The sequence below is a fragment of the Myodes glareolus genome, chromosome 18 (genome assembly GCF_982192425.1).
Source record: "Myodes glareolus chromosome 18, mMyoGla1.1, whole genome shotgun sequence".
Lineage (NCBI taxonomy): Eukaryota > Metazoa > Chordata > Mammalia > Rodentia > Cricetidae > Myodes > Myodes glareolus.
This window is the reverse complement of record NC_142043.1, coordinates 23029590-23055886: the sequence shown is the minus strand read 5'-3', so window position 1 is coordinate 23055886 and position 26297 is coordinate 23029590. Positions and strand designations below refer to the sequence as shown.

Below are 26297 nucleotides of genomic sequence, written 5' to 3'. Positions count from 1 at the left end.
AGAAAATGTTTATGAAAATAAACATAGATATGTGTGGTATTAGTTGTGTAAGTTGTGGTTTAAAACGATACACAATGAAAGTATATACATACCTGATTTAAAATTCCCAGGCTATTATATATAATGGAATTTTATAATATGCTTTTGAATTTTGCATTCTAGTGACTCAGCTTCTCGAATACTGGTATTTTAACTGTGTATCACCATACCCAGCTATAGAGATACACTAAAACTGCTATATTAAATTATCTCCATCCTTCACATATAAGCTACATAGGAATTTTTTGCCTTTAGACTTGAGTCTCATTCCTAGCACTATTATTATATTCATTATTTATATCCAGATATTTTCCACAACCTGAAAAAGTTAAAAACCTTAAGCACTTTCAATTCCAAGCATTCTGGATAAGAAATACTCAGTGTGTTATGTGTTTTTATTCCATGATGTTAGGAAGTGAAATGATTAGTAAAAAATTGTAAAGAATTGCCATGTAAACCTGATATTGTAGTTTTCAAAGCATTATAAAAATAATATGCTAAGCCTCAAGTTATGCTGAGCACAATACAGTCCTTTTGATATTTAGAGAAATTTACTGGAAATTAGAATTGTTAGTTGCCTTTTTATCATACTGTAGATATCAACATGCTAGTTTGTATTAAATTTAATGAATTGTATTATTGTGTATAGTGGCATTTGATTTGCATCTTAATAAATAAAGCTTGCCTGAAAATTTGAGAAGTAAAACAGCCACACTGGCCAGCCTTACAGGCCAGACAGTAGTAACACACACCTTTAATCCCAGTAGCCACACTAGAAACCAGGCATGTAGTGGTACACGCTCTTAATCCCAATACTAGAGAGGAATGTAAGATAGGAGGAGACAGCTCTCAGTCTCATTCTGAGATTTCCTGGAGTCAGGATCACCATTTTCAGACTGAGGTCAAGTTAAGAGCCAGTGGCTGCTATTTTGCTTTTCTGGTTTTCAGGCTGAACCCCAAAATCTGTCTCTCAGTTTTTGTTAATCGTGTTTCATTTGGTGCCCAATGTGGGGCTCAAACCCACTACCCTGAGATTAAGGGTCTCATGCTCTACCGACTGAGCTAGCCAGGCCTGGGCCTTCCTGGAGTCAGGTGGCTTGGGAACTGAACTTAGGTCCTCTGGAAGAGCAGTTAGTGCTCTTAACTTCTGAGCCATCTTCACAGCCTGATGCTCCTGAGGACTGTGCTAAAACTAGCCCATTTCTGAGGTGTCTCTGGCCCTCAAGTTTTCATCCCCAGGCAGGGCTGAGAACGGTGAGGGACCTGTGCCCTACTCCCATCATGCAAGGTGTTCTTAGAAAGTTACAGTGGGTAAGCCTCTCCTACTCACTTCTTGTCCCAGCTGAAACCCTCCAGAGAGAGATGCAGGGAGACTGGCTCTGGCACCCTCCAGGTCTCACAGCTAATGCTCCACTTCAGTCTACTCAAGCAGCTGTTCCCAGTGCCCAGGGTAGGGAGCAAATACTGGAGGAGAAAAATCTCAAACATCTCATCATGTTACATGGTTCCATGCAAGTCAGGTAGCAAAGGAAGCAATTCACCACCAACCTAAGAGTCCTAGCAACTGCCTCAGAAGACATGCTCAAATTCTGTCTGGTTGGTAGTGGCTGGATTTCGTCTCTGGTTTCAGACTACTGGGTGATCGGGCAGCCCTTTTTGTTGTGGAGGTGTCAGGTGTTCAAATGTAGACGTCAGGTGGGTAGAGAGCTCACTCTCTACGTCTGAGGGCGTGGGATCTGATCAGAATAAGTTATGGTTGAATATATCCCAGGCCCCCTTAGCCTTATTTCCCAGGGAAAGGTGAGTGCACGATCCACCATTTCTGCAGCCCCGTGAAGCAGGACAAGCAGATGTGATAGGGAGTCAAGTCAAAGCAGGAACTCGGTTTATTACTGTGAGCGTAAGTTTATATAGGTCAAGTGACATCATGTGATGTGGAGGTACCTCCAGCCAATGAGAGACAGCCAAGCCCTCCCTCTGGCTGAAGGGGCGTCTACCTAGATTCCTAGATTTCACCATCTCATCCCCACTCGGTAGCTTTGAGACTATCCTTCAAACTCGAGCCAGTCTTTTCTCTGTCCTACAGGCCTTGAGCTACAGGCCCTAAGATAATTTTGGCCTAACAAATATATACAAAACTAGATAAGTTATAGTTTCCTAGAAGATTATTGTGTGAAAGGCCAGAATGGAATGTGCTATAAAGAACAAACCAAGTATGTTTATTATATAGTGTTACTGTATTGAGCAGAAATAGCTTTTTTCCATGTTAGGTATAGTTTGTTTGGGGGAGAAGGCAAATTTCATATTTAAGAGATTAAAATTTGTTACAACTGAAATATTTTTAGTAATTAAAAGAATTACTTCTACCTATTTTTTCTTAGTTTCTAAACAAATCCCTGGAAGGAGTAGAAATTCTAATCCTGGTTTGTATAATAGAGTAATTCTAAGGAAGATTATAAATGCCAGAATTAATATACAATAGAGTTAATGACAAATAGATATCTAGTATTTGAAGCAAAATCTTATGTATTTAGATTGACCTAGATGATAGAATTAAATGTCAAAGTATTGCATATGGTTGGTGTGTTTTGTTGAAAATTGCATTATGATTGCTATAATTTTCTTTTATTTTTTGTTTTTGTTTTTTGTTTTTTGAGATGGGTTTCTCTTTGTTTTGTAGCCTGTCCTGGAACTAGCTCTTGTAGACCAGGCTGGCCTCAAACTCACAGCGATTTGCCTACCTCTGCTTGCGGAGTGCTAGGATTAAAGGCGTGCACCACTACCTCCCGGCTCATAGCTTCCTTTTCTCTATGTCAGCTTGACCTACACTTTGTAGAACATTTCTCTACTTCTCCTTGTTGGCAGATAAGCTAGGGTCTAGGAAGAGCATGAGAAATAAACTGCCAAAAGATTTAGCAGTAGCTTATGATTACTTTCCTACTCTTGTAGACCTTAAGTGACTCGCTGACTGCTGTTTGTATTATAATCTATTATATGTATTCCTGCCAAGAGTACCCTTTTCTGTCCCTAGTCAAAAATAGCAATGGCATCATCTTGATTGACAGTAAATCAGAATTATAAATCTTGTTAGGGGTTTTGTGATCCAGTAGTTGGAATGACATAACTGGTGTACCATTCAACCCCTCTGGACCTTGAGAGCAATTTAAGTCCTGAAAATTGGAGCAGAAGCTACATTTCATGGCAATAAGAAAGTGAGCTCTTAAGTGCTAAGCAGTTTCTCCAGCCCCTCAGATAGGGGGCAAATACAGGCAAATAACTAAAAGATCAGTTAGTTCAAAAATACATTTCTACCTCTTTTTCAACTTTTTCTGCTACCTTCTTCCTGGTTCATATGATCATAGGTAAATGTTCTTGTGGTTGAATTTATAGGTTGAAAACCTGTCAGCAGCATTTGTGGTTTTTGTTATATCATAAGAGGATAGAGATTTACTAAACTGAGATGAGTATCAAGCATGGAAAAAAAGCTTAAGTTTCTAGAAGAAAATGTAGGGATGTCTAGTTGTTTGAGTATTGATTTAGTCAAGTAGGTAGATAGACAGACAGGCAGACATGGTTATGGTTTAACTGTTGATTTAGACAGCCACCCGCAAATAGTAAACAATGTAGGTGTTATTAGAATGCAGAGACTGGCTTCCTTTTATGCCCCCTGGGAAAACTCACTTTTTTTTTTAACCTCAGAAATAAAATTCTATTATAATAACCCAATATCAAACACACTAAATAACAGCACTTTAAAAATAATGTAAGGAAATAAGTAACTGGAGTCAATTCATATCATGACTAATTATTTACTGTAACCGGTAACTGACTAATTTCAACAGCCATGAGTAGAAAATTTATCAGATTTTGTGGATTATTCATAATTCATTTGGCATTTCAAGCTTCTGTTTTGCTTGCTACCATTTGAACAGCTTCATTCTTTCAAGGAAAGATTGAAATTATTTGTCTGAATATTTGTGTTCAAACTGTGCCATGAACTCAGAAGACAGTCTATGGTGCTTGCTTATGCTACTGTCTTTTACTTTGCAATACTAATAAGGTGAGGTTGAATTTACAGAAAAAAAGAAAAGCTCACTTGTTCACAAAGCACAGAAAGATAGCAAAGCTACTTGTTTAGCTGAAGTAGTGAAAATATAGCTTGGGTAGTGATAATACTAAGATATAGATTATTTTAAGTATTAAGCTTCTACATCTGAAAAGTGTCTAAAAGTAGAATCTTGGCTGTGTTAGTAAATAACTGATCAACAAAATGCAAATAGTCACTTGAACAAGAAAATAGGTCACTAAATTAAGAATTAGATGGTAATTTATTCAAATATACTCTTGAAATGTTTATTATGTTTAAGAGAGCAGTACTTAATCCAAAACTAAAGGACTGTGTGATTCTTAACTTCATGGAGGACTTTGCATTTAGCATGTTGAGGAGCTGTTTCTGATTCAGAAGAATACACTGAGTGTATACATGCTTTGACCCATTCTAAGCCCGTTTGCAGATGTCGTTGTGTAAAAAGAATAATATGAGAGTAGAGTTGAGTGCTGGTCATCAAAGCTGACTACCTTGATTGACCACTGAACACTAGTTACATGCTACGACACCATACCCATAAGTGTGCAGGATTAAAATGCTAATTTAAAACCAAATTTTAGAAAAAATATATAGCAACTCTGCATTTGCGATAAATGTCTTTCCACCCCACATTGTGAGGAGCTTTGAGACCTACTAAAAGATAGTTATGAAAAGCTTTAACTGGTGTTCTCTCTACTGGGAAAGGGTTGGTATTTCCCATTTTTTTCTAAGAGCAATGCAAATAGAGTGTTTTGGTTTCTAGCTCGCGTGCTTAAAAGCTTCATTTAGATTTCTGCTAGGTCTCAGTTCTCTAATCATGGCTGAATGAAGGAAGGGGAATAGAGTAATTAGATAGGGTGAGAACTTGGGACATACCTCTTTGAGGGTCATTTTAGATTGCTAAGGAATTCTTGATAGTATTTGTAGCTGTTAAGTGCTTGCTGTTGGAGAGGGATTGACATTGGGTCTTCCTCATTCTCTCCCCCACCATTTTCTTTTCTTGAAGTATCATCTCTCATTGAACCAAAAGCTCACTAGCCAGCAACTTCTGGGTCTTGTCCTATCCCTGTCCCCCACCAGAGCTGCCTTATAGATGACTACCACCATGCCTGGTTTTTATGTGCATGGTAGGGAATCCAAATCAAGTCCTCAGGCTTGCATAACAAGCACTTTGCCCATGAGCTGGCTTCCCAATTTCTTAGAGATCTAGTTTATTGGTTTAGTCAGAATCCTAATGTCAAGAATTGTGAAGAATCTTAATATTTGACCTTCTGCATTGTTAAAAATTCTTTTTTGTGTACTTCCTTGTGTTTCTGTCTGTCTTGTGAGCAGAAATAGTTAGAAGACCTATTATAAACTTAAACAAATACTCATTGGCAACTTTGGAAGCTATACGTCTTAGTATGAAGCATGGAATAAACTTTTCTACTGTCTAGTCTGATGAGAATGCCTCCAGCTGATGCAGAGGTTAGACAGATTTACATATATCTGCTGATAAAGATCGAAGAAAAACTCATGGCATGTGTGATATTCATTTGGCTAGTCTCCCCATCACTTCCATGGAACTTGAGAAAGTGAGATAGTGATGTACAGCTACTGTCTATGCGGGGAATTATAAAATCTTTTCTCTTGTGTCTTCTAGAATTTGTAAAACTATAGCAGATTAGCTAGTTAACCACCTTATGAGTGGAATAATTTCTCAGGAGAACGCAAGAGTGTGTTGTCCAGAAAGGCAAATTAAAAGTGTTCAAAACTGAAAGAAATTGTTACTATGACAGATGCTGACAAGTAAATGGGATTTGAGAATTTTTTCATTAAATGTAATAGTGCAAAATTCATTAGTCTTGACACACAGTTGCATGGGTCAGAGAGTAGCTAGAATGTGGATTAATTTTTGCTGTGTAAAAATTTACCACCCAGCTTAGTTTTAAACACCCTTTCTCACAGTTTCTCTGTAGCAGGAGTTAGCTCCATGCCTCTGGTTCAGACTCTCGTGAATTGAAGTCCATTACTTCTGCTTTACACAAATTATACCGTCACTTTGCTGTATTCACAAACATTAATCCTTATAACTTTGTAGGAAGAATTTATACAAGGATATGGACACCAAGATGCAAGAATCACTGGGCCATCTAAAATTCTGGCTATAGCAAAATAGACTGAATAGAAAATAAGGGGAGGATATGAATTAAATAAATATACTATATGCCAAGAACTTGAGCTGTTTGCTAAAACGGAAGTAGAGAAATAGTAAGTTTGTCTAGGATCATCTGCAGGTAGATATGGTAGTGGAGCATATAGAAATTTTCTGATAGGTTATTATTGTTGTTATTATGTCATGAAATAAGAATGAAAATTATTAGACCCTAAAGACTAGGGTTGGGAAAAATAAACTGTGAGGTAGTCACCTAGAAATGTGAGCAACAAGCAGGTTCAGAAGTCAACATGACTTGAGATAAGTGGTCATGAATGTAAAGCACAGCAAGTCCAAATGGTTGTGTACTTTTCCTCATCCAGTTGCCCAAGCTACACTAGAATTGTCAGCCCTTTTTCTTCAGCTTTGAGAGTCTTTGGGGTTCTTGGCACATGTTACCGTTCCTGGATTCTCTTAATAGGGTGTGTGTATGTAAAAGGCTGTGATAATGATGAAACAGAATTTAAAATGTGATAAGAAGGAAAGTGGGCATTTGGAGGTAATCGCTGAGACCAGAAGAAGCCTAGGAGTCATAGAATAACTCCTAAATGTCCCGAAGGATTGTTAGACCTTGTTATCTGAGGAAGTAAGCTGGGAAGCTAGGTGTAGTTATAACAGGAAGTTGATTGAAATCTATATTGCAGAAGAATTGCAGTCAAAAGTAATGTAAAATTCTAGGAAATGACCATAGGAAAGAGGAGCTAAGGAAGGCTGTGGGCAGGAACACACAAAGAGGAAAAACACCTAGAAAGTTGGGGGTGCAGGGTTTACCTGTCTGACTGTTCATGAGGAATAACATATAAGGTAGTTTTGGAGGGAATAATTCTGAATTAAGAAGCAAAATCTTTAAGGAATTAAGTTCTTGGTGACACAAGAGTGAGTGGGGTGGCCACTGGAATACAGTGGTCTAATGACACAGTGTTTTAATGGGAGACAGTACCTGACAGCATCAGTAAGGAAGAAGGACGCCCCAGTCCTGGTGCAAAGTGTAGAAAGGGGCTGGAGAGATGGTTCAGTTTGTAAAGTACATACCATGTGAGCATGAAGGCTAACATTTGGGTCCCAGCTTTCACGTATAACGGTGGGCATGGCAGCCTGTAATCCATGGGAGAAAGACCAGAGAATTCCTGGAGCTCATTGGTAGGCCAGTGTAACTGAATTTGTGAGCCCTAAGTTCAGTGAGAGACCTTGTCTCCAAAAACTAAGGTGTGATGTGAGGGAGAAAGACACCTAAGAGCAAGCTTTAACCTCCATACATACTCCCAATCCTTCCCCACACATACAGGGGAACAAATAGGAGAGGAAGTAGCACACTGGAAAATCAAAATACACAGGAGGAGCAATAGGAAAAGCCTTTGTTTCTTGAGGCAAAAAAAAAGAAGTGTAATTATCATTATCTAAGGGCTGTGCGTAGAATCTAGATTGTATTGAAAATTTCTTCTCCATCTTGGTTCTTCTCTAAAACATTCAAAATGGAACTTTGAGCTGTTGTTTTTCTTTAAATGTATATTCTGAAATATCTCAAACTTTCAGAAAATTGTAAATACATTTTAAAACCCACTTTATAAAGTATTTTATCTGCAAGTGTTTGTACACATGCAATTACTCACATGCCACAGCCCATGTATGGTGGCTAGAGGGACAGCTTGCAGGAGTTGATTCTCTCCTTCCACCTTGGGCTCCAGGGATGGAACTTAAGTTGTCAGACTTGTGTGGCAGGAGCTTTGACCCATTGAGCCATCTTGCCAGCCTATGATCATTTCTTATGTAGTATTACTGCTTTGCCAACCTATAAATGTGAGGAACTTGTCAGGGTGTGCATATAAGTCCTCTTGCAGAAATCTTGTTCCAGTAATCCATTGCTTATTTTCTCTTGTGGTCACTCCGTCACATGTCCCAAACTGTTACTCTGCCTTCTTGTCCCTGAATGCATTCTTTGTCCTGCTGGGTTTCCCTTTATGTCAAGTTATTCTCCTAATGTGAACATCTTAGTTCCTCTCACCTTGCTAAAGACTCTATGCCAACAGGTCATTTCAGAGTGTCCCCACCCTCCTTTGACCAAAGTAGCGTGCTAAGCTGCCACCGACTCTTTCTCTCTATCACATTGCCCATATGGAAATCTTTTGTGAGTCATCTGGACTCTACACTGTTTCACTCATGTATTAAAGTATTTCTGGAGGTAAACGAGGTTTCATAGGTTAAGAAGACAGCCCTCCTTCGGATACCAGTCATAAGTTGAGTGGCCAGCAGCAGCCTTTACTTCTGACCAACTAAGTTCACATTTAGAGCTCCAACTGTTTGCTAATTTTGATAATTCGCTAGAAGAATCCACTTAATTCAAGAAAGTGCATTTTTAGTATAGCTTTATTATTTTAACAAAAGTATCCCATCTTAACAAAAGTGTCCCATCATAGCCAGTCAGAAGAAGAAATATATGCCAGCAAGATGACTCAGTAGTTAAAGGATCTTGCCATCAAATTTAGTAACTTGTTTAATCCCTGGTACCCACATCATGGGAAGAGAAACAGCTCCCTTAAGTTGTCCTCTGACAGCCACACATGCACAAGGGTAAACATACAGACATGCTAAATAAATAAGCAAATCAATCAATAAATAACTTTAATTTTTTGAGAAATATGTAGGACTGAATAAATAAAGTCCTATATGTAAGCCTCCATTGTTTTCTTTCCATAAAATCAAGATACATTACCACCGCTCACATGCCGAACCTGTGTAGATAAGAATTTTCAGTATTACAAGTCAGGGAAGCACACTCAAAGTTCTGTTATCAAGAGATTTTTATTGATGTGTTATTAGGTATACAGAATTGATTGAATTATCCCCCAACATAATTTCAAATCTCCAGTTCTTTTTCCTGCCTAGGACCGAAAGCTAGTTCTCTAATCCCATGGTTTGTCTTCATGACCCCATCCTGGGTCACCTCCTTAGCAAAGAAATCTGAGATTGCAGAGATTTGGAGGCTTCTGCCCCAGTGACAAAGACAAAAAAGCCAGCTTTGTTCTTTTTACTTCAGCTGTGGAAATCTAAGTTGCCCTCTTTCTGTGTTTAACAGTGTTCAGTAAACTACGATTTCCTCACTTGCCTTTCAAGTCGAGAAAAGTCAAAAAGTCTATACAGGAATTTTCATAATGATTATGGTGTACTTTTTACTCAGTTTTTTTTTATCAGAAATTACTTAAGTTTCCAGAAATGTTTTAACACTTTTGTATAAAATTGGTAATGACAGTGGGGTTATAGCAAATTATAGTACTTTAACATGGTATTTAATTACTTGGACTGTTTGTTCTTTACCTCTCAGTTGTATATCTCATCTGTTTTAGGTATGACATTAGCCTTTCCAGCTTCAGTTCATGATGCTATGGTTTGCAGTAAAACATTTCAGATCCTATATAAAAATGAAGAAGTTGTTTTAAATGATGTCATGATCTTCAAAGTTAAAATGTTGTTGGATGAAAGAAAGGTAAATATCTCTTCATTTCTACTTACTGCAAGACTTCACTCCATATTTGTAACATTTATAAATATTAGGCCTCTTATAAATTTCTCTTTAGATTGAAGAAACCCTTGAAGAAATAAATTTTCCGTTATCCTTGGATCTACATTTTACAGATGGAGATTATTCGTAAGTAGGCTGGCTGTTCAGAGAACTACACATCTTTAGATACTCGTGGCTTTATTTGACATCATTTTTCATTTTTGGAATCTCTTCTCCATTCTTGCCTGTTTTCAAGTGGTTGTATTTGTTCTGGGAAAGTCTATCTGGGAAAGAAGGTTGGGACCAGTCTTCCATGCCTATGCACCAGATAATGAAATCAAACAAGACGAAAAATTACAAACTTCTTCCCTAGACTCTAAAAATTTACAGTTGCTATAGTAATAGGCACTTAACTGACTTCTATTGGTCTTGGGTGAATTTTTCTTGGTATGAGTTGTAGCTTTTTTAGGTGGGTCTGCATTGATACTCAAAATGGTCAAGACTGGTGACACTCATGGGTGCTTCTAATTCCTCAATTATAAACCTCAAAGTTCCTGAGATCACAGTTATCTTGAACTTCCCCACACACCTAGACGTACAATCATACATTGTGCTTTTATTCCTTTAAAACAAGGATGGTATTTCTGAGAGCTTTTCCTTTATTTTATGCAAAATGAACAAATATTTCTTGACTGTATAATATAAAGCAGTCACATTAAAAGTCTAAGTGTCCTCTTTCTTATCATGACATGATAATACTTTTATATAGTTGCTACTGCTTCTTTTTATACTTTTTAAAACAAAGTCATAAAAATTTCTTGAGTAGAATAAGCTGAAGTTAGTAGGTAATTCCGTAGCTATAGGTAGTTTATGCTATGCATGGGTTTTTAAATGGTGATCTGAATATAATTTTTATGACTTTTTTCAGGGTTTTTGTGTGTGTAAATGTGACAGACTATAATAAAAGTACTTTTACTGACTAGAAAGTCGTTTGTTTATAGAGATCACATCTCGCTAAGCATTTAATAAATGTTTAGGGTCTCTAAGTGACACTTAAAATTTCATGCAGTAAAAATAATTTGTCATACTTTGGGCGATTTATTATAGTAAGGTTTGACCTTGTAAGAAATAGAATTGTCCCTGAAGTAAAATTTAAGATGGATGTTAATTATTGAGCTATCAAAAAGAACTTGTTTTTATAGGTATGTTAGTGAAAACATAGCCCAGTCATGCGCCGTTAGAAAGCTATGAGTAGAACCCGGCTGTTTTTATATGGCTGCCTCATCAGTCTGGTGCTTGTAAATCACTCTCATTGTAAACTGAAATAATTAAGCCTTTAAAAAAGGTTTAAATGATTTAATAAATATAAGCCTTTACTAAATACTTCCTAATTCCTTGAAAATGTACTGCTTTTTTGTAGGGCAGATGATCTGAACGCCTTACAACTAATAAGTAGTCGAACATTGAAGCTGCACTATAGCCTCTCTAGAGGACTGCATCATCATGTGAATGTCATGTTTGATTATTTCCACCTCTCCGTTGTGTCCGTTACAGTCCATGCATCCTTGGTTGCACTACACCAGCCACTAATAAGGTAAATTTATTGAAAACATGTTCCAACAAATGACAAACTGAAGTGATAAAGAATTTTAAGTACATAATTATTGATACATTTTCATTTTATGTCAGTAAATATAACTCAAGAGCATGGGACTATTAGTATCAATAACATTATTGCATAAGTATGGAATAAATGGAGTGATTTTTATAATTTAGTTAATTGACAAAGTAAGAGAATACAATACAGAAATAACCATGCAATATTGTTTAGTCTCTACCTGGTTTTATTTTTAATTTATTTTAGTTTGTGGTGTGCTGTACTGCTAACTTGTTCTGTGTAAGAGAATGTGAATGTATTCTTAGTGTCCTTTATCTCTTTCCTAGATCCTCTATTTCTACTTATTAACTGTCATATAGCCTGTAACTCCAGCTCCAGGGGGATCTGTCACCTCTGGGAGTAGCTGCACCCATGTGCACATACCTGTTCCACAGAATTTAAAAAATGAAAATAAGTCTTCAGATAATATGTAATATTTTAGGTAGCACATTTATTGAGTAATATTTTTTCTAACTACTTCCATGGGGGGAAATATTATGTTTCATCATATAATCATGCTCTGTGGTTCATTAAATAAAAATTTTTGGTGATGTAGGCACCAAATCTAAAAATACCCCTATAGATTTGATTTCTGAACTGTCTACAATTTCTAACAAAAGTCTGATTGTGACAGCTATTATGGGTGACACAAACAGTGAGTACATGTGTGTGCGCGCGTGTGCACGTGTGTGTGACAAATACATACACATAATCTGACTTATCAACTAAGAAGGTGAGTTGTAGAATTGCCCTCAGAATTTGGTGGGGCCTGGCACACTAAACACTTGACTGGCATTTGTAAGGTCCTGTTTCAGTTCCTAGTTTCTCAAAGAGAGAAATAACCTCAAGTATCTAGCCTTAGAAGTCCTTAATATTCATTGTACTTTCTCATAGATTTTAATTATTAAAAGATAATTAAGAATACTATAGAACTTAGAATGCTGTAGAAATCCTTTTCATTTTTGCAATTTGTATTCTGTGAATGTCCTACATGAAAATAAACTGCTCAGACAGTAATAGCAAGCCTCCTGTTCCTCCAGCTTTCCTCGCCCCGTGAAGACTACTTGGTTGAATAGAAATGCACCAGCACAAAACAAAGACTCAGCGATTCCTACTCTGGAAAGTGTAGTCTTTGGTGTTAACTACACAAAACAGTTGTCGCCAGATGTAAGCATTGAATATGTGTAAAACCTTTTTCATATTTTATTTTTCCCCTATTTTAAAAGAAATGTTTTTGAGTATTTTATCTGTAAGTGAATGTAGTTTCTTTGATGAATTGAGTTCAGTAACTTAAAGATAAGTAGAATCAGAACCAATTGGTTACTTTAACTATGTTATGAACATCAGCTTCTTACTTTAAAATGTTACCATGTTTAGTGACGAGATCTTTGACAGCCAATGACAGTGACCTTTGTAAACCTGTTATTGTTACCCATTGTTCTTTTAGCAAAACTGCTAGGAATATCCCAAGAAGCCTTTTAAGAAGAATGGCAGACTTGAGAGTAGGCTCAGAGTAGCATGATCATGGCCATTCTTAGGAAAGAAGAGATACGTGTAATGACTGTGAAAGCAGTGTCTCCAAAACAGTTGTCATAGGAACCTCATCATAACAAGAAGTCACAGTGTCATCAGTGTGTTATACAAATCCGTGACTGAAATTGCTATGGTTACATTTTATATTTAAATCACTTAGATAAGCAACAAAATACTGATGAATTTCTTGTATGTTTTAGAATAACTTCCTGGCAATATATAGGTTGGTTAGTTGGATATTTTTCAAGGTATCAAGTGTGATACATTAGATTTTTGTTTACTAACGTTTTGTCTTCCAAATCTGTTCTTTCCAGGGTTGTAGCTTCCTCATTGCAGAACCCTTCCTACATCATGCCTATCACTTTCATTATACACTTTGTGCCACTTTGCTGCTAGCCTTCAAGGGATTGCACAGCTACTTCATTACGGTAACAGAAGAGATTCCCTCTTGTCAGAAACTAGAACTGGGTATGTTAAAAGTGGCCAGACCTCTCCTAGTCACTCTCTCCACTACTCTCGCTAGGAAGCAGCTTTGCACAGCTTTCCTGTCCTGTGTGCTTCACTTTTCTCTCTCAAGTCTGTCTTTTCTACCCTTGATAATCACTTTGTGAACACTTTCTTAGAATGTGGAGAAATAACTTTTGTGCCAAGATTGAAGTGAATCTTTAAGTAGATTTTTAAATAACATGTTATGTCAGTATTCTGTTTCTCTTAAAGTTTAATTTAAGAGTATGCTAGAAAGCAGAGTCTTGGGAAGGCAAGTGCAGTCCACAGTTCAAGAGCCTAAGCAGGTACAGCACAGACTGTTTTTGTGCATGTCCATGAAGCTGTAAGTTATACCAGGGCTCTCTTTCTAAGAAACAACATCGTTGAAGTGTTTTAACATTTTAAAACTACTTAAAGCAAGCTTCAGGTTTTTTCAGATGTTTCATGGCCAGTATTTATCACTTGTTTGTTTATTACTTTTTAAAGATAGGACTTCTCTGTGTAGCCCTAGTTGTCCTGAACTCACTCTGTAGACCAGGCTGACCATGAGTCCACAGAAATCCCTTGCCTCTGCCTCCCAAATTCTGGAATTATAGGTGTGCTCCAGCACTGCCTGGCTTCATGGTCTATTTATAAACCTCAGTTTTCAAATATTAGCTCATTAAAAAAAAAACTCATTTAATTATCTTGGCAGAATGAGATGTTTTTATCATTATTTCAATGTTAGAAATTTTTGAAATTTTATTTAGTCACTATTCCTGTTATATTTCTTTGTACCTCAAGGGTTTAAGTATTTTAACAATACCAATACATTCTCTAAAATGATAACTTATCTTAAATAGTTTTGGATTTGAGACTAGGTGACGGATTTTGTTTTGTTTTTTTAAGTTGTGTGTTTGAGGTTATAAAACATTGCAAGGTGGGCTGGAGAGACAGCTCAGTGATTAAGAGCACTGGCTTTTCCTCCTAAGAATCCAGGTTCACTTCCCAGCACCAACCATGTGGATTCTCCAGGTAAGGAGATAGAAGGACATAAGTGTTGTGTATGACAGGTCAGAAACTAAGGGTAAGATCTCTTGAAAGCCAGAGGTGTACAGTTGCATTAGCAATGGTAATTTCATTGGACTTCAACATAGTTGCTATGCCAGGCACAGTGCTCGATGCAGATGAAAGGACAGAGCTCCATCGTAAATAACCCCCCTGATTCCTATTCCCAGCAACAGTGATAACAAACCAACTCATTGCCAGGGTGGATAGGAGAAATTCACACAGCAGTGCTCAGCATCTTTTGGTTTTGAAAGATGGCGTAGGCCCTTAAAGGATCAGTGTGAGAATGTTGACAATATACAGTGTTCACATAGATTAACATATAATCTTTACAGGTGAAAATACACGAGTCACATTTTAAGGGAGGAAAAAGTATTTCTCAAAAACCAGGAATCATGTTTGTTGGTAAAATGTCTGACGTAACAAAACAAAAACATTTTTCTTGTCAAATAGATTAGACAGTGCTAGCACTATTTATTTTATTAACTTCAGCTTAATAATTAATTGTGTTATAATATCCTCAAATTTCTTATGTTGTAAAATTTTGGACTTATAGGTATAGTTTATAAAATTGCACATTTAAAAAAAGTCCTTATTTAAATTTAGGAGTTAGTTATTAAATGAGTATGAACATTATTCCCAATTACTTGCTTTAAAATATTAGAAAACAAAATTCTAAAGTAAGCCCACACTTCAAATTTAGAAATAAAACAATTAGAGAATAAGATTATTAGTATATTGCTGAGCTATGGTGGTGCACATCTTTAATCCCAGCACTTGGAAGGCAGAGGCAGGTGAAATTTCTGTGAGTTTGAGGCCAGCCTGATCTCCAGAACAAATTCCAGGATAGCCAAGGCTACACAGAGAAGTGCTGTCTTGAAAAATTAAGAAAAGAACGAAAAAGTATTAGTATATTATATATACTTACTGAAAATATTTATTGAATAAATTAATTGGTAAAATAGCACTGTATTTATTTTTTAATTGTGTTACTTGAAAAGTTTAGCCTGTCAGTGCAGCTTATGATACTTTCCTAGGGACTTTTTTAAAATCTAGACTCATCTTCAATAAATATTTATTTGTAATACTATGTGTCCTTAAACTTTACTATGTATGTTTTTTTTTCTTTTTATTGTAGAGGAATATCTAAAAATACTATTAATTGTTTAAAATGTTTCACATTCTGAGATTATCAATAATATTTTTGTTCTAGTAAAATTGAATTGTGGACACTCATATTTCCATGGTATATAATGTACTATTTATTAGACATTGTGATCACTAGTTTTAATAAGGGAACATAAAGTAGCTCCTGATTAGAGAATATGTATTTTTTCTGTCATTTAGTATTTTTTCTAATGTGTCAAATAAACATAGAGCTAAAATTCTTAAGCACTATGCTATGAAAAAACTAAACTCTTCCCTCTTTTAAAATAATACTTTGAGTTCCTTTCTGCTCTTTTGCCCTCTTCTTTTTTCCTAGATAAATGATGTACATTGTGTTTTGAGGACATATTATTAAACATTGGTTGGATTCAAAGAGCTCCACTGTAAGGAAGCTCATAAAAAAAGAGTCAGGAGTTCTGGAGTCTGAGCCTTACACCTGCACTTGGGAAAGCAGGAAACTGAACTAACTGGTCTGTGAGACTCTTGCCAACACTAGTATTCTCAATTTAAGAAACTAAAACATCAAAATAATAATGGAATAAGAAATATTGAGCAGCATAACTCAAATACTAAAAAGAAAATAATTTATACTTGAATGTACATCATTTGTAATTCTAATAAGCTAATTAACCAATTGCCCTATCAACACTTATTAACAAGTTGGCAAATTCAAGTAAGTTTTGTTGTAAAAGGAGTGTAGTAACTAGTGCTGTGTGCAACCCTTATAACTAGCCAAGGCCAGCATGCAGGTCCTCTATGAGCGCCTCCTCAGAAGAGCACAGCCAAGAGCCCAGAACGACACGCATGTAGGTATGTTTACAAATAGGTTAATTAAACTTTGTAAACAATGACGTATATTCCCAACGCTTTTATTTAAGAGTTCATATACATAATCAGTTTGGTTTGCACATAAATTGGGTTAATTTAATTGATTTGTAATGTTGAAATTTTTATTTAGAAGTAAAAGTGATAGTGTGAAGATCTCTCTGACTTTTCACATACTCTAGTTTTTATAATAACCACTTTTTAAGAAACCATCTATGTCAGCAAAATTGATGATTGAATAATAATTACAATTAATGTTCTTTAAGTAATTTCAACTTTGGGTAGGCCTAACCCTTACTGAAATGTGCTTAAAAAGCTGCAGCTGGGTTTCTGCGTTGGAAGGGTAAGGAAGAGGGGCACCCCAGGCTGCTTTCATGGTTTTTGTTAATTTGCACATGTTTTCATCATTCTACACTTTTAAAAATAATACTGAATATTATCTAAATGTTGCTTATGTTAAATGAAGAGGTCCATTTGTCTGACTTTGTTTGTACACTTTCATGTTATTTATATATAGTTTTTGGTCCAGTCACAGAGATCCGACTGCCTCTACTTCCCAAGTGCTGGGATTAAAGGCGTGAGTCACCACAACCAGCCTCCATATTGTATTTTAGACTTTTGTTCTTGCATAGCAGTAGTAACTAGTTCATTAACTTTCTGGAAGTTTTTACTTGGCCTTGAATAATGGTTACTTTTTTAAAATTGTGGATAGCTGTAGAAATTTTCAAGTGAAATAAAATTGTGTTCTCAGTTGTCAGATGAACGAACAAATTGAAACAAAGAAGTTAGTATTTCATAGTATTTCAGATGAGAACTGAGAACGATTTGAGCTGCTTAATTTTCACTAAAATTATTCTTAAAATTCATTTATCACTAGAAAAAATTAAGGTTGAAATGTTAGGCATAGTGTTTGATTCTCCTATGAAGTGATTGTAAAATTAAAAAAATTCATAGTATGAAATTGTGACCATATGTGGCATACTTTAGCATTCATTACAGTGATTAAAGTCTGCTACTAGTTTTAGTGTACTGCCAGCCTGTCTGCTTAGCTTGTAAACATTCTGCATTTATAAAATGCTGCTTAATATAATTAAGACTTGTCTTAAAAGGGAAGTAGATTTTGATTTGTTAGAGAAAAGGCTTGGTTTAAAACTAAAAGATAAGCTCTATGGTGGTGGCATATGCCACCCAGCACTGAGGAGGCAGAGGCAAACAGGCAGATCTCTGAGTTTGGAGCTATTATGATCTACAAAGCAGGTTCCAGGACAGCTAGAGCTACACAGAGAAACCCTGTCTCAACACAACAACAACAAAACCATAAAATCTGCAAAAGTTAGTTGTAAATAACGTAACTCTTACCTGAGTATACCTCTTCACCCTGTAACCTAAGTTGTAAATAACGTAACTCTTACCTGAGTATACCTCTTCACCCTGTAACGTAAGCTCTGATTACTGCTTTCAAAAATAATGTTCTTAAAGAGACATGTACTACAAGTAAGTTTATTGCATTATCTCTCTCAGTTAGCAAAAACACTAAAAAAAAAATGACAAATATTTTGGCAAAGACTAGAATAGGGAAAATTTTGGTGTACCTACATAAAAGAATGACAATTAGCATTTATTGAAAGTGCTTAATCTAGGGAGTAGATTTCGCCAGGGAAGTGCTGAGAAAGCAATGCAAATACCAGAAAACAAAGTAGAATTACACTGTTGAAAACTCATATGTATGTCATAGAAGGATATATTCTAGATTGTAACCTTGAACAATAGGTGAAACAAGGTCTCAAGATAATTTGAATAAAATAGTGGGATCAATTTTACATTTCTGTTCATTGTTATATCATAATATATTATTTGAAAAAAATATAATTAAAGCATTTAAAGTGAGACAAAAATCTGTAAGTGATTTTGAAATCATTATCCATTAGTTCAGCAGTTAAATTTAGCTTTTACTCCTTGAAGATTTTTTTAGCTGAGGCCATCAGCCAGTGGGTAAGTGCCTATTGCACAAGCGTGAGGACCTGAGTTAGAATCCCCAGCACTGAAGTCAAATCCAGGTACAGCTGCTCGTACCTGCAGCCCCAGCAGTGGGTGCGGAGACTGAAGAATTCCTGGAGTTGGCTGGCTAGCCTGAGTAGCTAAAACAGTGAGTTCTGGCTCCGTGGGAGACTCTGTCTCACAGAATAATGTGGCAGCAAACCAGGAAAACATCCAGCTCTAACCTTTGTCTAAACACACAAAGAGTGTTTTCATGAAGTAGTTCACTAGCTATAATAGGCATTTGGACTCTTAGATACAAACATTAGAAAAATGTATCAGAATTCTAAAGTTTATTTTCTGAAATGGGATACATAACCTAAATCCAATTTTAATGATTTTCTTTTGTCATAGGAAAAGAAGATGAATAATGTGAAATTAGATTTAGTATATGGGATTTATGCAGCATTTACTGTTGGGATTTTGTTTTTGACTTAACATTAGAAGATACTGATGTTTCTGACAGTGAATTTTTGTGAAATCAGTTGCAACATGTCATAGGATGCATGTTTGTGTGAGAATGACTTTTTTAATGAGTTCATTTTAGTTATACTTATTTTCCTAGTTTAAAATTTATATTTGAGAACTTGATATAATTCTCTTCCTTTAAAAATAACTAATCTTTTTGTTACTTATTTCAGTGTTTCTGTGTTGATCTTGCCATTTTAATTATAAATTTCTTACTAGATGCTTATAGCATACCTAAGTAAATCAGAATTATATAACCAAAAATTACTTTTAACAATACATAATATCTTGTTAAATCAGGGATTAACTTTTTATTGCAAAAGATTTTTGTCCTTCGTATAATATTATACGCAGTTTCAGATCTAACACTGAAATCTTTCCTCTAATTAGTTTTTACCCCTTTCAGAGGAAATGGATGTAGAAGCTCGTCTTACTGAACTCTGTGAAGAAGTTAAGGTACTTGATTTTTTTTTTAATTCTCATTATTTGAGTGATTTCTATTTTCTTTTTTTAAATGGATAAATCTGAACTTTATTGACTTTCTTTTCCTTTTTTTAATTGATATTTATTAAGCTGTGCATTTTTCTCTGTTCCCCTCCCTGCCTCTCCCCTCCCACCTTCAACCCTCCCACAAGCCCCCATGCTCCCAATTTACTCAGGAGATCTTGTCTTTTTCTACTTTCTACTTCCCATGTAGACTAGACCTATATAAGGCTCTTTTAGTATCCTCATTATTGTCTAAGTTCTGTATTCTTGCTGGCTCTCCTGCAAAGCAGTCCTTTAAAATGATACTCTTACTACTGTAGGTCAGCTTGTGTCTTTAGCCTCTTTTCCAGTTCATTCTTACAGTTAAATTGGATACATTTTTCTTTTTTGATCAGGAAACTGTCTTGATTATTTTAAGGTCACTGTATATTCACTGTTCACCAGCTGTGTTAATGAGAGAAGTCACAGGCATGAATCAAATGGAAGTACACATTTGATTTGGAGTGTATTTCTCTATATAAGTTTCAGTGAAAGCTAGATTCTTTTTGTGAAGGGTCTCTTTAATAATTGTAAGTATGCAGGATATACAAAGATGCAATTTTCTATGCTGTCACAGGGTTTCTTTATAATTCAAATGACCATTTTCTTTAAATGTCGCCAGTATAAGATGGGCGGTGGTGGTGCACACCTTTAATCCCAGCATTCTGGAGGCAGAGGCAGGCGGATCTTTTAATTTCAGCACTCTGGAAGCAGAGGCAGGCAGATCTCTGTAAATTTGAGACCAGCCTGGTTTACAGTTTACAGATCTAGTTCCAGGACAGGCTCCAAAGCTACAGAGAAACCCTGTCTCAAAAAAAAAAAAAGAAAAAGAAAAGAAAAAAAGAAAAAGGAGAGAGAGAGAGAGAAAGAGAGACAGACAGACAGACAGACAGACAGTAAGTCACCAACATAGAGTTGAAGAGATGGCTGGGCAGTTAATAACTTGAGCTCCTTTCCAGAGCAGTGGAAGTTCCATCCCAGCACTATTCATGGCACTTTACATTGATCTGTAGCTCCAGTTCCAAGGAACCCACAGCCTCTTCTGACTCCATGAGCCCTGAACCATTTACATGTAGGCAAAACACTAGCTGATATAAAGTAAATAAATACATAAATAAATAAGGGGTTTTATATATAGTTTTTATAAATAGTTACCCAAAGGGCCGTATCCATTTAAAAATAATTATAAGAAATGTGCAGTCAATATGAATAAAATCTAGTCTTTCATAAATTAAAGGGGGAAGATTGTTTTTTCGTTTTGGGTTTTGTTTGGTTGGTTAGGTTTTTTTTTTTGGTTTGGTTTGGTTTTGGTCTTTCAGTATTTAAATCTCTTTATTCTCATTTCTTTCTTTTTGCTGACTTTTATTCATATATCTGTTCTTATATTTTTCTTCCATATGAAAGGTGTCATGATCCTTTTACTAAAGAAAACCTCCATCTGCTTTTAATACCCCACCCCACCCCATCTAACAAGACATGTTGCCAACCCTCTTTTTAAATTCACTTCTTTGTGAATCGACGTGAGATTTTAATTGTGCTGTCACAGCTTTCTCTTTTTCCGTCAGTAGAGTTAACTCTGCCGAGTCCAGATGATGAGTCTTGATTTCATGGCCCAGCGTGCATTGTTTGTGATTCCTGTCAGGGTTCATGTCAGAGTTAGCTGCTGGTGGGCCTCCTCCACTCACCCTCTGTTCCAGCTCATCAGCCTCCATTTCCATGGCGGACATTCTTAGTTTTCTCTTTAAGATTTTATTGTTTTACTTTATGTGTATGATATCCTGGCTAGCTTGCTGAAATTGCCTCCGTATCCACCAGTTAAATATAAAAAGCATTATTTGGCTGGTGTCCCTCCCTCAGCACATATGTTCACATTGGCCTTCATGCTGATGTTGTTAGTAGTGCTGTAATGAGGTCTGATGCCGACATTCCAGGAAGCAGTAAAGCTGTTGTCCTTGTTCTAGAAAGTAGAAAACCCTGATGAACTGGCAGAACTGATCAACATGAACCTTGCACAACTTTGCTCACTTCTCATGGCTTTATGGGGACAGTTTCTGGAAGTCATAACACTGCATGAAGAATTAAGAGTACTGTTAGCACAAGAACACCATACCCTGAGGGTAAGTTAAAGAAATGCCCTTTTATTGAACGTTATCTAGCTTTAGAAATTTCTTGCAAGTAAAAATATTCTTCCTTAATAATGTAGATAAATGTAGAAGAGAGACATCCTTATGTTGTTGTTTGATTCTAAAGCTAATAGTAAAGTAAGACAGTTCAGCAAACACTACATCTCAGTACCAACCTCTGCTAGTAGAAAACTACCTGAAGGTAAATAAAACATGAGTGTATATGATAGGAGATAGTGCCTAGAACCCAAAAGCAGGAATTAGAAATAAGTAACCAAATAGGCATCTCTGATAGTCTCTTCTTCTTTTATCTTTGTTTTGTTTTTCATTTTCTTCCCTAACCTCTCTCATGAGAATATATATTAGGAATTTTACAAGTTGAATCTAGACCTACAGTGGCCCTTATACAGAAAGTTAAACTATTTCATTATATAGCATGTACTAGTTACTGAATTCTGTGTAAGTTAGATCATGTACTGTGTATGTCATCTTATATGCTACTTTTTTTAATATCTGCCAATTGTTGATTTTCTCATGTGTTATGTGCCATTTGAGTATATACACGATTTATTTTGTTGATAGACATTTAGGTTCTTCCTGAGTTTGTAACTATTGCAAACCAAGAGCAGATTCTTTGAAGAGGACCATTTATCCCTAATACTTCAGTATGTATTTCTCAAGATCAGAAACACTTATCCATTATAGTAGTCAACCTTAGAAATTTTTATACTGATAATGATGTGTAGTATCTGACCTATATTAGTTAAATCTTTTGTTGGTGTGATAAAATACCCTGATAGAGGCCACATAAGAAAGAGGGGGTTTATTTTGGCTTAAGCATGGCGTCAGGAGTATGCAGCGTATCAGTCATGTGGCATCAGCCACCTGACAGCAGAGAGAGTGGGGCAGACTATAAACCCTCAAGACTTGCCCTGAGTGACATATTCCCTCCAGCAAGATTTCACATCCTAAAAGGTCCATAACCTTCCAGCAGTGCCAATGTCAATGTTGAACACAATGACCTTGTGTTCAAACACATGAGCTACAGGAGACATTTTGCAGTCAAAGCACAGTGTGGCCCGTATTTAAATTTTACCAGCTGTTATGTGCTATTTGACAACCCCACCCCAGTCCACATTTGCAGGATCAGACTTAGATTCGCACATCGCATTCTCTTTTAATGGCCCTTTAATATCATCTAATCTTATGTCTCTTTGTCCAGTGGTTGCATAGAGTACCCTCAGTTTGCTCTATCCTTCCTAGGAAATAGAGTAAAATGGCACAATGTAAGTAGGGCTGTTGTAAATCATTTCTTTTTCCAACAGTTTGCTAGATGACATTTTTATAAGGAGTTTTTCTATTTTGCCTGTACTTTTAAATGTATTGTTATCACATAACAAAATACTTCATTTTTAAAAAATATCTGACAGATCCATAGTGTTTTCTACCATTTATTACTAATATTTTTGTGTCCTTATCTTTTTAGGGAATGGCCTTAAAGAAAGTCTCTCATTTTATTAGCATTTTTAATGGACTTTTTTATGTTTTTACTTCTTTCTTTTATGTGTTTTCTGTTTTATTATTATTATATTTCAGTAAGTAGGGTTATTGTATTGAAAACTAATTTTTTTAGGGATCTTCCTTAGAAATCCCTTAATAAATATTAGTTGCTTCTCTAAAAGTCCTAATATGAGATTCTGCAGTGAATAAAATAGCATAATTACAGTATCCACGTTAATAATGATCTTCTTTTAGCTTTGTATAGTAATTTAAAATGAATAGCTCAATAAGTGTAATGTGTATCTTTCAAATAATTTTCATTAACATATTTTACCACCAAGATATTGAACAGGGATGGATTTTAGTAGAAATATAACCAGCTCTCGTGGTGTGCTCACACTGCTGAACTGCCTTTTCCTCAGTGCTCTTTGGAAATTAGGACTTCCATGAGGGCTTGGGTGCCTCCTAGAGAGGTCAGTGCATCTGTTAGCATTGTTTTCTCCGTAGCCATTCTGACTGGAATGTGATGAAATAGAAAAGCAGTTGACATTTTCATTCTCCTAGTGACTAAGGGTGTTGAACACTTGTTCCAAGTGTTTATTGACTGCATATATTTCTTTTGAGAACTTTCTTTTCAGATAGTTCATTATTGCAAAGTTTAGATAATATACTCAACCTGAATATGTGGGCATCCTATTCTACTAAAATTATTAGAATATTAGATTTGATATTGAAAGGTTCCCAAGTTGTATTTTTTATTTCTTTTTTATTCCTTACTTACAGGGATTTTTGAAGAGGTGTTGTTTTTTTATGGTGTACTTTTCTTTTTTATTTATTTTATTTTATTTTATTTTTGCGACAGAGTCTTACTGTGTAGCTCTGACTGTCCTGAAATTCACAGAGATCTGCCTGCCTCTGCCTTTCAAGTGCTGGGATTAAAGAAAGGCATGTGTTACCATGCCTGCAGTAGGTTTTTTATATCAAGTTGTTATAGCTGGGCCTGGTATTTTATGCTTATAATCCCAGGACTGGGATGACAGAGTCAGGCTGGCTGTGAGTTTGCCATCAAAGTGAACCATGTAGTGAGTACCAAGGCTACAGAGAGTCAGGGGTACACCCTGACTCCAAATTATAAACAAAGCAAGCCAGCTATGCTTCTTACAGTCTCCTGACTGTTATGTGCAATTTTCTCTGCAAATCTTCACATTCTTTTTGATGGGTGTGTTCATGTCGTTAGCATGGTGATGCTTTCATGTCAGAATTCATGAGATTGCACTCTCAATGTGTGATGGCATAACTCATAGACCTCCAGAGAACTAGGAAAATGGTGAGTGCGGGATGTAGCTAGGTAGGAAAGCACAGCCTCACATGTGTGTGCGAGTTCAGTTCCAAGTACCAGGAAGAACAGGAGGACCTACTAAACCTTAATAAAGTAAGATAATAAAATAAAATGTCTGTCACATGTCCAAAAAAGTTTCTCTTTGTTAATTTGCTTTTAGAAGAGATGCATATCATATCAAGAAATGAGCTAGAATTGTATCTGATATTAAATGTGAATCAGTTTTGTGTAATAAGGCTTTATTGTATCCTCCTATAACACAAAAAGAAAAGACTATGTATTCAAATTAACATTTGTAAAGTGCTACATTTTTCAGGGTAATATAACTATAATCTATCAGTTAGAAAGCCTGTGCTCAACACCAGACTCTGCTGTACATGAACACATATAAAAATACCAGAACAAATTCTCTTAAAAGTTTGAACCACATATTCAGGTAAGCCCAGGAAAGAATATTTACCTCTTTAAAGCATTAATATTATATAGCCATTGAAAGTTCACCTTTTTTCTGTTTGCTAAAATTTCAATAGTTGTGATAGTGCCAAGCAAATGATTTTTAAATTGGAGTATATAGCCAAACTCAGTTTTGTAAGCCACTTTAACAAGGTAATAATATATATTCCTTGTATCCCCTAAATTTAAATTTGGAAACCTAACAAATTTTAATATTATGTGTTGCCATCAGGTGGCAGTCATACATTAGTTATGGTTACACAGTACAATGAATAGACTCATTCATAGCATAGCATCCCAGTGTGTAATTGTAAGAGAATGAAAAAAGGAACCTCATATGAATACATAGAGGCATGGAAAGATTTCTAATTGCAGAATCTTGATGTAGAAAGACAAAAAGATAAGAGCTAGAGTGTAAGATTTAGTTTCCCAAATCTGTACTTGAAATGAGTTTATCACTTACTTACTGCCTGTGTCTCTTTGGTTCCTCTTGCCATAGCTTCCTCACTGACTAAATGAAGATATCTCCTCCATAACCCTTTTAAGGTTTAAATCAGGGCCTTAGCACAGAGCCCCCTAAATAAGGTACTAGCAAGAAATACTACTTACTATAGGAATCAGGACGGTGAAGGAGAGAAGGGGAGCCACTCACCGACTCTGGAAATCAAATGGGAGCTAAAGAGAAGGAAGGTTGCAAGAGATGAAAGAGAAGTCTTCTGAGGAGCAGGCAAAGAAGGGCGAGAGGGGAAGGAAAGGGCTGGATACTGTGAAAATACAGTATGGAAATGTTATAATAAAACCTCTTTCATTGTGTACTCAATATAATAAAATACATGCTTATACTTTATAGTCACCAGGGAAAACAAACTCTAGACAGACAGGCAGATATTTTCCTTCATCCTTCCTTTTGTGCTGAGAGAAACAGGAGGTCAATAGGCAATTAGAGCACATTTGAAAGTGAAGACTGCAGCGCAGCCTCTCATCAGTACCTCCTCACTGTCTGTCTCCATGTCTGGGTTAGAGGAACAGGAGGCAAATAGGTGATTAGACACATTTGAAAATAAAGACACAGCACACCCTTCTCAGCAGGACCTCCCCACTGTATCTCTCCATGTCTGCGTTAGACACCACAACATGGTCCTCTGACTTCCTCACATGTGCTATGGCACAAACAAGTGTACACACACACGGATTCTCAACATGATATGATTTGAACACGTAACATATTTCTCTTCCGCCGATGTTCCCAAATAAGATCTTTTCCCTCTCTTTGGCTTACTGGTGTTCCATTATCTAACAAAACCTTTCTTTTCATGATTAA

At 36.1% G+C, this 26297-nt stretch overlaps 1 protein-coding gene across 7 annotated transcripts in view; it reads left to right on the top strand.

Annotated features, from left to right (window-relative positions):
* The window catches only part of Fam135a (family with sequence similarity 135 member A), a 76781-nt gene that overhangs the window by 25883 nt on the left and 24601 nt on the right, over window positions 1-26297 (top strand). For 4 of the 7 annotated variants that reach the window (XM_087898046.1, XM_087898044.1, XM_087898041.1 and 1 more), the window contains 8 exons: window positions 9662-9801; window positions 9893-9963; window positions 11237-11410; window positions 12514-12640; window positions 13321-13474; window positions 16439-16516; window positions 19443-19492; window positions 21523-21678. In XM_087898046.1, coding sequence (XP_087754172.1) covers window positions 9662-9801; window positions 9893-9963; window positions 11237-11410; window positions 12514-12640; window positions 13321-13474; window positions 16439-16516; window positions 19443-19492; window positions 21523-21678 — 950 coding nt within the window. Of the gene's footprint in view, window positions 1-9661; window positions 9802-9892; window positions 9964-11236; window positions 11411-12513; window positions 12641-13320; window positions 13475-16438; window positions 16517-19442; window positions 19493-21522; window positions 21679-26297 lie in introns of those variants that run through there. The other 3 variants (XM_087898045.1, XM_087898043.1, XM_048430451.3) reach the window with 2 other exon arrangements.